Source organism: Hemitrygon akajei, chromosome 6, assembly GCF_048418815.1.
Source record: "Hemitrygon akajei chromosome 6, sHemAka1.3, whole genome shotgun sequence".
NCBI classification, from domain to species: Eukaryota; Metazoa; Chordata; class Chondrichthyes; order Myliobatiformes; family Dasyatidae; genus Hemitrygon; species Hemitrygon akajei.
In genome coordinates, this window is record NC_133129.1 from 78,705,759 (window position 1) to 78,719,606 (window position 13,848).

The following is a 13,848-nucleotide window of genomic DNA, read 5'->3' on the forward strand; positions in this document are numbered from 1 at the left end:
ACTCAATGAGCCAAAGTGCTTCTTTCAAATAAATATAAAATATGAAGAGTAATGTAATATTGAGTTGATTCACAACCTCCAGCTTTCTCAAAGTCAATTAGAAAAAGTTAATAAATATTGGTCTTGCTAATAATGCGATTATGCTTAAAATGAAAAAAGTCAGAACTAACCTAGTTAAAGCTTATAATCACAGAATTTCACAACACTAGAAACATAAAAACTGCATGAGCTTTTGAGTTACATACTCAACATCCTAAATAGATGCTCAGCACTTATGTCCAGAAAATGCTATCGTATTCTAAGGATAGTTTCTCATTGTCTAGCATGAGAAATATTAAATTTCCAGCTGTGATCATGCTGTATGAGTTCAAGGACTGCTCCTTTACAATATATTGGTAATGGGGTCATAGTGACTTGCTCAGCAGTGCACTAAAGTGGCTTGAAAATTATAGTTTGATGTTGGTTTCCATTTGTACTGAGTGTTGCCTCAATTACACTCAATTTGTTTCTTGAAGCTATACATTAAAGTTTGATTTTTGTTTCTGATATCCCAATTGTTCAGATTTATTGCTCACATTATTTATGAAGAATAGCAGGAAGATGAGTGAAGAGTCTTTAGAAATACTATGATAACTGAGCTTGCAAGTTGCAATCTGCAGAGACCAATTAAAAACCATACGAGACAGTTTGCAAATTGGGAAAATCTTAGCAATAAACCAACAGCTCCCCAGAAGGGAAGTATCATGAGGAGCTGGTTATGAGGAAGGGTCCCGGTTATGAAACAGGGACTAATAGATGCCACCTGACTGGTTGAGTTCCTTTAGCACTTTGTGTGTTGCTATCAATTTCAAATAGTTATATACTTAACAAATTGCTTCAGAATATCAAATTTATTTGATTAAAAGAAATATACTGAAATTTCTCTAACACAGTTTCTCAGTATTTTACTCAATACTTCTAAGGATAGAAATACATATCAAGAAACATGACTTGTCTTCATCTCAATGCAATTGAAAAATTTAGACAGGTTGGTCCTCAAATACATGTGTACTATGATATAACAAAAATTAAAAATATGAAAACTCCACTATGCACAAAGTAAAAGCTTAAGTGTAAAATAAGAGCTGAAAGTCATTTAAGATCTATCCAGATTCTGATGTAGTTGAAATCTCAGTGGAAGACTTTATCCTATCAGATTATAACATTTTCCAAACTTATTTCCATGGAAATAAATTCTTAAATATATGCTCTAGTTTGCACAAATGTCAACGATTTAGTCACTCAGCTGACAAAGTAATGCAGATCCTTTTGAAATCCAATAGTCGCTGTCTTTTTTTGATGGCAATAGCACAGTTACAACAAAGTTTGTAGAATGACCTGCAATCACAGAAAAAGAATGTATCCTTTAAAATGATCATTATCAATCACCAAAAGCCTAAAATATGACACTGCTTTTTTTTCCACTGATTTGAAGAATGTCAGGCACAATCAACAAGAGTGGCTTGTTGAATACCGTTTCAAGCTAATAGACTATAACTTTGAAATCATTTATGGAGAAGGGTGTGAAAACTCAATCACTTGAAGCAATTGCCAAAGATGCTCAAAAGTCTAAAGAAAAGATAGTACTGCAAACACTCAGCAAATCTGTGATGGAAGTATGTTTGGATTAGTGCTTGAAGAGTTTTATCATCACTATTTCAAAGAAAAGTAGATGGCTATGGAAATACTCAAGAGGGGTAAGTCACCGGGGCTAGCCTTCAATCAGACTTGGTTGATGTATATGGTTGAAAAGATTAGAAGACCTAAAGTTCAGAAGGAGAAAAGGATGTGGGAAACATTGGCCTGATGATAATTAAGTGAGAGAAGTGATTATACTGCAAGTCGCTAAAGCATTAATGCCTGAGATATGAGGATAAAACATATAACGAGTTAACAGAGGTTATTATTTGCTAATTCAAACAAAATAGCAGACCAGAGGGAAACCATAAACAATCCAGGAAAGTAAGGATCCTAGTAGAAGAAAAAGCAGATTGTCAATCATCCTGCCTTTCTCTTTTATCCCACATCGACAATCATCTTACCCAAATACTAATCCACAAGCCTCCCTAGTTTCCTAAGCATTGGATTAAAAGTTATTCCAAAGAAATGTGATCATGAAGTATTAAAATTAGTTAAGCTACTTGGGCTGACCAGCAAATGAATTAAAAGCTGGCAGTACATTTGGAGGGAATTGCAATGAGACATCTCTCAAATGCACCAGCCATTGGATGAAGTAAATAGATAAACTGCGAATTTGAGAAGAACCCACAGTGATCCATTTCAACCTCAGCTGCTCCTGTTATTCATGTTTCTTCTCAATGGCATACACTGAGTGTAGTTGATGGGGTAAGGAAGTAAAGAGGAACAAAATCTAATAGTCAATACTTGCTTGCTGCTTTTTGCCAGTGTTGGCTGTAACAAAGTTACCATATCATCTGTCTCCTTAACAGGACAGTCAGAAATTCTTAACCTGCTATTAACTGCTTGGTCACACGACCAACTCCACCATACTTACTTCTCCCCTCTAACAGATGACAAATAGTAATAGAGATTCTCTCAAAATAATTTCCCCCCGAGAACCATTGGATTGGGTTTGAATGTGTCTTGGAGGTGTCTTTGGAGTTAGGTTTGAAACATCAACTGATACTAGATTCTATTTGCAGGAAGAGGAGGAGATTACCTGTTGTTGAAAGAGTTCCTGCTCTAGCAGCTGTCTTGTAGAGTGGTGCCTGATACAGCGATGGACTTGGTTCATAATTCTGCGAGGGCTCAAAGTGTAAAACCGGCAAAACAGAATTCATCACTTTAGGTAAGGAATCTTCTATCACCATTTGTTTATCATCCCAACGAAAAGCATCCATGAACATTCCATGAACTAGAACTCCATCTTTAGGGGAAGGCAACTTGTGGAAAGAGAAATCATTGATGTAGAGTTGATACCAGAATGAATATAATTAAGTATATCATTGCATATATTTAACTGATTTGTACTTATTTTCCAGATTATATTTATAGATCTGGGGAAACCTTTCCAAGCCTCTTCTATACTGTGGACCATTTGCCGATCAATAGATTTATTCCCTCTTTTGTCCTTTTAGCAGTCTACTTCTGACACCCACTTGACAATCCATTTCCCTTCCTTTGCAACCTCAGGAGATGCAATACCTGCCATTATACCTCCTTCCTTCCTACGATTCATGTTCCCAAATGAAATAGTGAATTGCATGTTGTTCAACTTAACTGTACAATGCAGCCTTCTTCCTTTTGGGAAACCTAATGCAGATCAGACTACAGAATGCTAATGTCAAGTCACTCCATCATCCTGTCACTAATGATTTTAATCTGTTGTTTTTCACCAGGTCAGACACCTCCCTGCTAAATCTGCAATGCTGTTCTATTGAAGCTAAATGCCCTTTTTCAAATTGACACTTCTACACTGAATTTGACCATTTCAGACCACATTTCAGGAAATCTGATCTTTTGGCTGTCGTCTTCCAACCTGCATACAGGCAGAGGCTAAAAAGGTACCAGAGATAAGGACAACTAAGATGTGGTCACGGGAGGCAGAGGAGTGGCTCACTTTCAAGGACTGTATAGCTCATGTTCTCAGTATCGTTTTCTATTTATTTATTATTGTTTCATTTTGTACTTGTACAGTTTGTCTTCTTGTGCACATTAGTTTTGGTTGTCAGTCTTTATTTTGTTCAGTTTTTTTTCATTAACTATTGTATTTCTTTGTTCTACTGTGAATGGCTGCAAGAAAATGAATCTCAGGGTTGTATTTGGTGATGTACATATGTTGATAATAAATTAACTTTGAATTTACCACAATCAACCATATGATGATTTCATCTGTTGGTAATAATTCTACTGCTCACGTTCACCCCTTCTTTAGACTTACATTTGTTATTTTACATATTCCATTACCATCCTCATTTTCCCTGATATATCATTATGTTTATTATATAATTAATCCCTCCTTCCACTTTAAAACCCTTTTTTTGAGTTGAGAAGCAAATGTGTCTTCATGTCAGGAATAAGGCTACAGATATAGTACATGTTCCAAAAAAAAGACATCTGAAAACATTTTTAAGACCTTCCAATTTATAGAATTTTGCAAAAATACTTTTGCTGCAGGGGGTGCTCATAAGCAAATATTTATTATCCAGAGACGACAATAACTCAGATAATGAGCTAAAGTTGAATTCCTTTATGCAAAAGTAATTTAGAGAAAACATTGAAAAGAATCATCACGAGAGCGTCCTGAGAGATAATGAATATCCAGGTGCACAACTTGATTTTCCTCTCTGTAGAATATGGAGCAGCACAGCACAGGAATGGACCAAATGCCACTCCATCCTGATTTGAAAATATAATGTTGTTCTTCCATTTTTACCTGATCAAAGTCCTGGAGCTGTCATGGTCTGGTCTGCTGACTCTTGTTTCTGTTGATTTCCTTTTCCCCGTATTTTGTCTGGCTCCTTGATTGAGGCACCTGAGCAGCATAAAGACTCCGGCTTACATCTACTCGCTGCTGGTTCGTCACTTCAGCAATGAGGCTATGCTCGTTCCAAGTCAAGTTCCAAGTCCGAATTGAGTTAAGTTCCGAGTCCGAGTCGAGTCAAGTTCCGAGTCCGAGTGGAGTCAAGTTCCTAGTCCGAGTGGAGTCAAGTTCCTAGTCCAAGTGGAGTCAAGTTCCTAGTTTGAGTCGAGTCAAGTTCCGAGTCCGTCGAGTCTAGTTCCGAGTCCGAGTGGAGTCAAGTTCCGAGTCCGAGTTGAGTCTAGTTCCGATTCCGAGTCGAGTCCAGATCCAAGTTCCGAGACCGAGTCGAGTCTAGTTCCTAGTCCGAGTCGAGTCAAGTTCCGAGTCCGAGTTGAGTCTGGTTCCGATTCCGAGTCGAGTCCAGATCCAAGTTCTGAGTCCGAGTCGAGTCAAGAGCCTGTCGTCTGCTGTTCCTGGGTCGAGTCAAGAGCTGTCGTCCGCAATTCCTGGATCGAATCAAGAGCCTGCCATTCGCAGTTCCTGTGTCAAGTCAAGAGTCTAACATCCATATTTCCTGGGTTGAGTCGAGAGCCTGCCATCCAGCTGAGTTTTGCCACTTCCTGTGCTACCAAGAGTCGAGATACGAATGGACTGTTGTTGTTTGTTTTAGTTGTCTAGTGTCTGGCTGAGTATTGCTGGCCATTTGCCGCTGCTCCGAGCCGTGATACGAATTATCTGTTGTTGTTTGTTTTGTCATCTCGTTCCCAGATTTGTAGGTCCGGCCATTTGCCGCTACTCTGAGTTGGGAATTCTTTCTCTTTGTGTCTAGCTGGGGATCATTGGCCATTTGCCACTGCTCCAAGCTAGATACAAATCGTCTGTCTTTGTTTGGTGTTGTCATCTCCGTGTTCCAAGTTCCAGGCTCTGTGTTCCAAGTTCCAGGCTCCGTGTTCCAGGTCCATGCTTCTAGTCCAAATCAAGTCTGAGTCCCGGCTCGGAGTCCAAGTCAAGTCCGAGTCTCAGCTAGGAGTCCGAGTCATGTCCAAGTCCATCTCCATGTCAAGTCTCCGTGCCTGTGTCCTGTACTTGGGTCCGCTCCCTTTGTTCCATTGCAACAGGAGAACCCTTCCCAATAGTTTTCAGGGGGCACCTTCACCAGAAAGTCTGCAATGGTTCAAGGTGGAGTCTCACCAACACCTTCTCAGACATATAATTATGGATGGGCACCAAATGCCAGGTCCCAAAAGATAAAAAAAATTATCAAATGAAAATTACAATATTTTTCAAATGAAATCTTGAAATTACCAAGTCATCCATTGGGAGAGTCTCTCCATATTTCAAAGCTCTGACAGCTTCAGCGACTTCTATTACATCTCGGTAGGAAGGAAGGATGTTGCAACGAAAGCTAAGTTCATCAATTGGTAGGTTGTATTTCCTGGCGTGGTTCTGAAGTGTCCCTGAAACAGAACAAAGGTAAATTTGTACAGGGTTGGGGGTGGGGGATGGAATTTGCTAAGGCCAACACTTCTTTGAAGATTTAAAGATCTTAGAAGCTTTTCATTAAAGCACTTGCTACAGTTCTCTGATAGAACGTAGAGATTTAATTAGTATGAGTGAATAAAGTATTTGTGAGGCACGAGGAGAATAATGAAACACAAGGGATCTGTTTTATTTTGGTTTAATTACTGCCGGGAATAGCAGTAGAGTTCTTGTAGTTATGACTTGTCCACAAAATGTTATGGCCAGCATCATTCCTAAAGGGATTTTATTTTTTCTGTCACCCTATTTATTGATGCCAATATATCTTATTCTTATGGAAGAAATTGAATTTCCACATCCTGAAATTCTGATATACCCTATTACTGTACTCATTAATTTGCTGACATTTGATTTATTCACAATGAAATGCCAGGAAGTCTAAAGATGTAAAGATAAAGATTAGCTTTATTTGTTACATGTATATGAAAACATCAAAACATACAGTGAAATGCATTGTTTTCTGTCAACAATCAACACAGTCCAAGGATTGTGCTGGGGGTGCCTGAAAGTGTTACTACACTTCTGGCGCCAACATAGCATGCCCACAATTCACTGACCCTAACAGTATGTCTTTGGAACGTGGAGGAAACTAAAGCATCTGGAAGAATCTCACCTGGCTACGGGAAGAATGTACAAACGCCTTACAGATAACGGCAGGAATCAGACCCCGATCAGTGATCACTGGCACTGTAAATCAATTGCACTGATAGTCTACCGTGCCGCCATGGGAATCAGAGAGCTTCAGATGGTTCATTACAGGAGGTGAGAGAGAAACTTCTCTCAGACTTTGTATTACATTAAAGGTCTCCAGTTGTAAAATATATTTTTTCACATCACACCAAAAGAGCAAGGGCTCGTGAAAGAGAAACATCTGCTGAAGAAAGATCTTCCTATCTTAACACTGGCAGTCTATAGCCTATGGGAAAGTAGAATAGGAAAGACGATTAGAAAACAATACTCCAAAATGATGAAAGTGGATACAGAGGTATTTTAATTACTTTGCAGTGGAAACTTAGTATGGTAAACCAGAACAAATTACAAGACACTTAAAACAAAAATGTCAGAACAAACATATAATTGGCAAACAAATTTAACACAGAGGACAATGATGCATTATATTTTTAGAAGGAAAATATTTGATGCTGAGGCTTTATAAGGCACTGGTGAGGACTCACATTGAGTATTGTTAACAGTTTTGGGCCCTTCATCTTAGAAAAGATGTGCTGGCATTGGAGAGGATCTAGTGCAGGTTCACAAGGATGATTCCAGGAATGAAAGGGTTATCATACAAGGAACATTTGATGGCTCTGGGTCTGTACTCACTGGAATTCAGAAGGATGAGGGGTGATCTCATTGAAACCTTTTGAATGTTGAAAGGTCTAGACAGAGTAGATGTGGAAAGGATGTTTTCCATGATGGGAGAGTCTAGGACAAGAGGGCACAACCTCAGGATAGAGGGACACCCTTTCAAAACAGAGATGTGGAGAAATTTCTTCAGCCAAAGGGTGGTGAATTTGTGGAATTTGTTGCCACATGCAGCTGTGGAGGCCAGGTCGTTGGGTGTATTTAAGGCCCAGATTGATAGGTTCTTGATTGGACATGGCATCAAAGGTTACAGGGAGAAGGCAGGGAACCGGGGTTGAGGAGGAGAGAAAATAAAAGGACCAGCCATGATTGAATGCTGGAGCAGACTCGATGGGTCAGGTGGCCTAATTCTGTTCCTCATATGTCTTATGGTCTAAAATAATTAATATTTGTAAAGAGCTCAAAAAGGAGCAGTAATAATAGGAACAATGGGATCTTGGGAGTATGAAAACAGACATTCTAAAAAAAGTGTGGTGAGTATTTCCAACATTGTTTGGTGATTCAGGTTAAAAGGGTAACTAAAAAATGCAACCCAAAAACTGGAATTTACTTTCACAGGAGTAACAATGAAAAGCAGAAAAGCTATTATAAGCAACACACACAGAATGCTGGGACAAGTCAAGCAGTATCTAGTGAAAGGAATAAAAAAATGGCCATTTTGGGCAAAGATTCTCTATCAATAATGCTATAATAAAACAAAAATTGCAAAACAATTTTTTCCCAGATTAGAAATGCTTGATTTATGTACAGTCCATCATATGAATGAGCATTTGAGAGAAAGGTGGAATGAATTTGCCAGCTGCTGTAGGGCTGCCGGCATCTTCAATCACGTAGAAACTCAGTTCACAGCCGCATTTCTGGCTTGTAAACTGTTCAGATCACCAGCAGTTCCCAGGAACTGAACCCTGTTGTAACCAGAGGAGGGCTTGTATTGAACTTTGATGAGTACAAAGTTCTGACGTTACAGAAAAAGATGGTGGAGATGGTGTTGGAAAGGAATTAAAAGGGCAGAACCAGGAAAACAAGATTCTGGTGTTTAAATCCAAGCAACACACACAAAATGCTGGTGGAACGCAGCAGGCCAGGCAGCATCTATAGGAAGAAGCACAGTCGATGCTATGGGTCGAGACCCTTCGTCAGGACTAGGAGTGAGGTTGGAATTGGAACAAGGTGTGGTGAAGTTGAGACAGTTGATGTCCCGTTGGCAGTTAGCAATAAAAAGATCCAGAGCAGGCAGAAGACCATGGCGGGTTGTCCATGAAGAGGAGGCGGGTTGAAGACAGGAGAAGGGGTCATTGGTGGGGGTAGGAGAGTCCTTGCCAAAGAAGTAAGCTTTGGAGATGGAGCCAGCAGAAGAATTCAGCATCATGGTGTACACGGAACTCGCTGAGGTGTGGGCGCATGGGGACAAAGGTGAGGCCTTTACTGAGGACAGAGCACTATGCCTCAGAGAGTTGAAGGTTGGAGGGGATGGTGAAGACCTGGCACAGATGAGTGCTACGCTCAGAGGGGGGAGGGAGGTTGGTAGTGTCAGTGGAGAGGGGAGGGTTGGGTTGAGAGGAAGATGGAGCCTCTGAAGGATCAGGAGCTGACGATGGGATCTGAGGGAGACGGGATTGCAGAGTGGTGGTGGGGGAAGGGGAGATGGGAGTTCCAATAGCAGCACATGAAGACCTGGCCTGGAGTTCAAGACTGGAGTCGCAGTTGGAGGCTGCACAATCGCTTTGAAGGTATCCATGGTCGTTGGAACCCGAATGGATGGTAGTGGAGTCCGGGTCCTGAATATGTTCTGGGTCGGTAGAGCCGCCGAGCTCTACGGCAGGGGCAATGGTCCGAAGTTCACGCCTGCTAGTGTTGGAGACGGCAGGCTCTGGGGTCTGCAGATGGACCATCTTCCAATCTTTGCAGGATGTGACAAAGTCGAAGAAATGGTGATTGAAAGCAAGGATCTGATGGAGGATAAAATAACGGGCAGGACCACTACAAACGACAAAGAGGAAGACCTGGAGATGGGAAGGGACTGGGATAGGGATGCCAGGTACCTCCTCATGGCGGGGAGTGTCGTCCTCAGAGCTCGATGGGTAAAGTGGCGGGAGGCAGAGTCAATTAAATGCGAGTACGTAGGGTCCTCAGAAGGTCCAAATTGAGAGGCTCGAAAATGATTCCTGAAGCCCACTGGAGTAAGTTGGTGGCGGAGACACATTCCTAGGATGGATATATGGCTGTAATATCGGGTCTGAGTGAGCATGTGGTCGAAAAGTTGAAGGACCGAAGAAATTACAGATGGGGAGCAGTGAGAGAGGGTTTCACTAAATCCCGTCAAAGAGAAGATTTAAGCTTCTTCAGTGTAGGCATCACTGGAAGAGGCTTCGCAGTAGTGAATTTAAAAACGCAAACATGAGGAAATCTGCAGATGCTGGAAATTCAAGCACCACACACAAAATGCTGGTGGAACACAGCAGGCCAAGCAGCAACTATAGGAAGAAGAACTGTCGACGTTTCAGGCCAAGACCCTTTGGATTCTTTTAGAAGTCAGGAACAAGGCATAAAATTTATTGCTTCATGATAGCTTTATTAAGAGTTGATAGAACAAGGAGAAAAGGAACAGGGCAGTGACTGTGAGCCTCACTACTTGAAGAAGAGAGAAACTGATGATGGTGCCTTGCATAAAACAGCTACTTTTACCCCCAAAGATAAGACTGCATTAAAATCAGAGGAGGACATTAATAAGCTTGGAGACTAGATATTGTCAACTAAAGTTCAATACTGATAAGTGAAGGAATTATATTTTGGAAGAATATTTTGAAGGTCAGAGCCCAGCTGGAGGAGAGGAAAAAAAATGGATCTTAGAGTACTAATGTACTGACCAGTAAAAAATGCACCACAGGTAAGCAAGGTTATGAAAAGCAAACAAAGCACTGACTTTTACAGGCAGGTGGATAGAAATGAAAAGTAGTAATGTAATGAAAAGCCTGCATTGAACCTTGGCTAGTCTACACTTAGAGTATGACATTCATATCTGATCACCATGTTATGGAAAGAATATAGAATAACTGGAGAGGACACAGAGAAGATGCCTATCATGAAATAGTGATCAGACCTGAAAAAAGTGTTTAATATTCTTGTTTGAGTGGACATTTGGAGGAGTCCCTCCACTTGTTGAGGATAGCATAACCAGAGTTCATCAATTAATGACAATCAACAAAAAAACCAATAAGAATTTCAGATGAAACTTCTCCACTTGGAAAATGGTGAGATTGTGGAACTTGATCTAACAGAGAATGATTTAAGTAAATAAAATAGGGTTTTATTTACAGGGTCTGCAAGACAGAAGGTAAAAGAGGATCATACTAATAGATTTAGACCGGGAAAGGCAGGAGAAAGCTCAAGTGGAGCATAAATGGTGATATGGATCATTTGGTCTGAATGCCCTGATTCTGTGCCAGGTAATTTATATTTGCATTACTTAAAGGGAGCCTGACGGAACACGTCCCAAGTCAGCATTGCAAACTTTCTTAAGGCAGGCATTTTTCAAGGTTTCACATCCCCACACTCTCTAACTTTGAACTCTACTCAACTGACCCTCATTCCCCTTCAACCCCTCCATGATTCCATTGGATCCATCTTCTACTACTATTCCGCAACTAGAGTGCACACCAATTCCTTTAGAACCCCAATCAGTCACCAATCCCACTCTACAGAACTGTTCAGACCATCTCTGGCACACAGGAGGTATAGATTCATTAGACCAAATCACCTCCATCCAGTTCTAATTTACTTTCTAACTAATAAGGTCTGCTATGCATTTTAGACATATTTTCATTCTGAATATATAATTATTGAATGCTTCTGCACAAAGTGTATCTAAGCATGCAAACTCAGAAAGTGACGTCAATAATCACTGATGTCACAAGCTTCCTAATTGTCATGTAGATTGAAGTGAATTTCTTGTAAATGAACCGCTGTTCTGATTTTTTTCAGCATGAACAAATTCAGAAAGAAAACACGCAGAGTCAAAAGTCAAAACGTCTGGCTAAACATTGCATTTCATGGTCTCATAAGCATAAGTTATATATAAATTGGCAAAAGCAATTGTTATCTCTGAATTGGAAATGTTAGAAAAACCTTTTTGAAATGATTGTTTAATCAGAATTAATGCCAAAAAGTTAATTAGAATTAATGGCCTAGAATGTAATTAGAATCAGAAGAACCATTTGTGGCAAGTGCATTAAAAATTGAATATCACCTCTATTGATAAGTTGCACGTGAAGATGAATAAGTCATATCAGAGTATGGCCTATTAGCAGTGCACCTATATATAGAATTTTACAACACCAGTAAAAAGTATTTAAAAATGCACAGTTTCTGTGTAAATTAAGCGATCATGTTAAACTTTTGATGCTTACCGCCATATGGGTGAATGTACATTTAAATGTATACCTTCTTAGGAGAGGCATGCATTTAAGCCCCCAAAATGTGCTGTTCTGTGAAACATTTCCTTATATCAGTGGATTGGCCAGACAAAATTTAAACTGTGTTATCAGTGGATTATAACTTAGAGTTCCAAAAAGCTGAAAAGCTTTTAAAAAATATCACTGTACATCTTCATAAGGCTCTACTTGGTGGGGAGGCTAGGAAGTAACTGTAGAAGTAAAGCTTGGATGATAAACATGAACTTTATGAAGTGCAGGCCTTCACCTTTGAAGACAAAACTAATGGAAGTTTGACCCTTTTTCGATTAAAATTTAAAATATTTATCATAACACAATACATCTGGTATTTTTACTTTGGTCAGTTCATCTCCCTGAATGCTTTGAACTATGAGTTTAAAACTTTGATGCACTTCTAACAGCATAATTTGGCTCTGCAAAGCTTGACAGCATTGAATTAACTACTGGATGAGTGATATCATTTACTTAAACACAAGAGATTTTGAAGATGCTGGAAATCTTGAGCAACATGTACAAGATGCTGGTAGAATTCAGCAAGTCAGGCAGCATCCATGGAGGGAGAATTTGATATCCATGCAGTCAGGTTGGAAGCTACCCAGATAGAATATGAGGTATTGTTCCTCCACTCTGAATGTGGCCTCGTCATAGCAGTAGCGGAGGCCACGAACAGACAGGTTAGAATGGGATTGGAAAGTCGAATTGAAATGGGTGACCAACAGGAAATCCTGCCTTTTGTGACAGATGGAGCAAAGATGTTTGACAAAACAGTTCCCCAATCTACATAGGTATCACTAATGTGGAGGAAGCGCACTGGGAGCACTAGATAAGACGTACAACCTCACAGCTGAAGTGTCACCTCACCTGGAAGGACAATTTAGAGCCCTGTATGGTGGTGAGGGAGGAGGTGTAGGGGCAGGTGTAGCACTTGTAGTGCTTGCAGGAATAAGTGCCGGGAGGGAGATTAATGGCGAGGGATGAGTGAGCAAGTGAGTCACGTAGATGCATCATTTAATAGTCTTTGCCTTGTGTATTTCGAGATAGGTTGTCTTTATACTTTTTTGAAGAATCAAAATTTGTGCAGTGTGAAGTTTGGAATAAATCATCTCTCCTTATTTAATTCTAAATTCAAGTAATTCCTCTTAACTTATTGCTTGATTCAAACCTCCCCTTACTTTAAACAAGAGCTGGATCATGTAACAACCAATGCATGCTTACAGAAAAATAAATAGCCAAACTAATGAAAAATAAATTAATTAATATGTTTGTAGAAAGCTTTATCTGATCATACCTGTCAGAAATCCCTGCGGGAAGAAGAATCCTGAAATCCAGAAAGAGTTTGGTTGACCATATTTGATCCAGGTCTAAAAGTAAAACAGAGATTGTTAATTTTTATTTATTTTGAGATAAAGCATTGAACAGACCCTTCCTTTCCAAAGAGCTGCATCTAGCCTAATCACAGGGTAATTTACAATGACCAATTAACCTACTAACCAGTACATCTTTAGACTGTGAGATGAAACTGGAGCACCCAGAGGAAAATCACATGTTCAAAGGGAGGATGTACAAACTCTTTACAGAGGACATTGGAATTGAACTCCGATGCCCCAAGTTGTGATAGCGTCAAGCTAACTGCTACGCTGTGACGCCCCAATGAGAAAATCACAGCATCTGAATATAAATTGTTTTTTTTTTATTTTAAGCTATTTAGTTTATACATTCTTTCCAATCAAGCAAACAGACTTGTGGGCTATACTCAGATATTTTGAGCTAGCTATTTCGAGCTTACCAAAATCAATCTGGTTGTCTCCCTTGTAATATTTTAATTCTATCTTTTCAATGAAACAGTTTCCAAATGCTACTGTTTGCTGCCCACAAATAGTTTATTCAGAGAAATACTTGATTTTGCAACACACAATCATACTTGTGGTAACTAAGCCTAAACAATAGGATAGTTCTGATGAAGAGCCCCAA

At 39.8% G+C, this 13,848-nt stretch overlaps 1 protein-coding gene across 1 annotated transcript in view; it reads right to left on the bottom strand.

The window, feature by feature from the left end:
- Positions 1 to 927: 927 nt before the first annotated feature.
- Positions 928 to 13,848, bottom strand: part of dnah6 (dynein, axonemal, heavy chain 6) — a 352,146-nt gene continuing 339,225 nt past the window's right edge. The window contains exons 74-77 of the mRNA XM_073050010.1: positions 13,166 to 13,238; positions 5,828 to 5,979; positions 2,720 to 2,942; positions 928 to 1,377 (exon numbers count right to left, since the gene is read on the bottom strand). Coding sequence (XP_072906111.1) covers positions 1,274 to 1,377; positions 2,720 to 2,942; positions 5,828 to 5,979; positions 13,166 to 13,238 — 552 coding nt within the window. The 3' untranslated portion in view covers positions 928 to 1,273. The remainder of the gene's footprint in view (positions 1,378 to 2,719; positions 2,943 to 5,827; positions 5,980 to 13,165; positions 13,239 to 13,848) is intronic.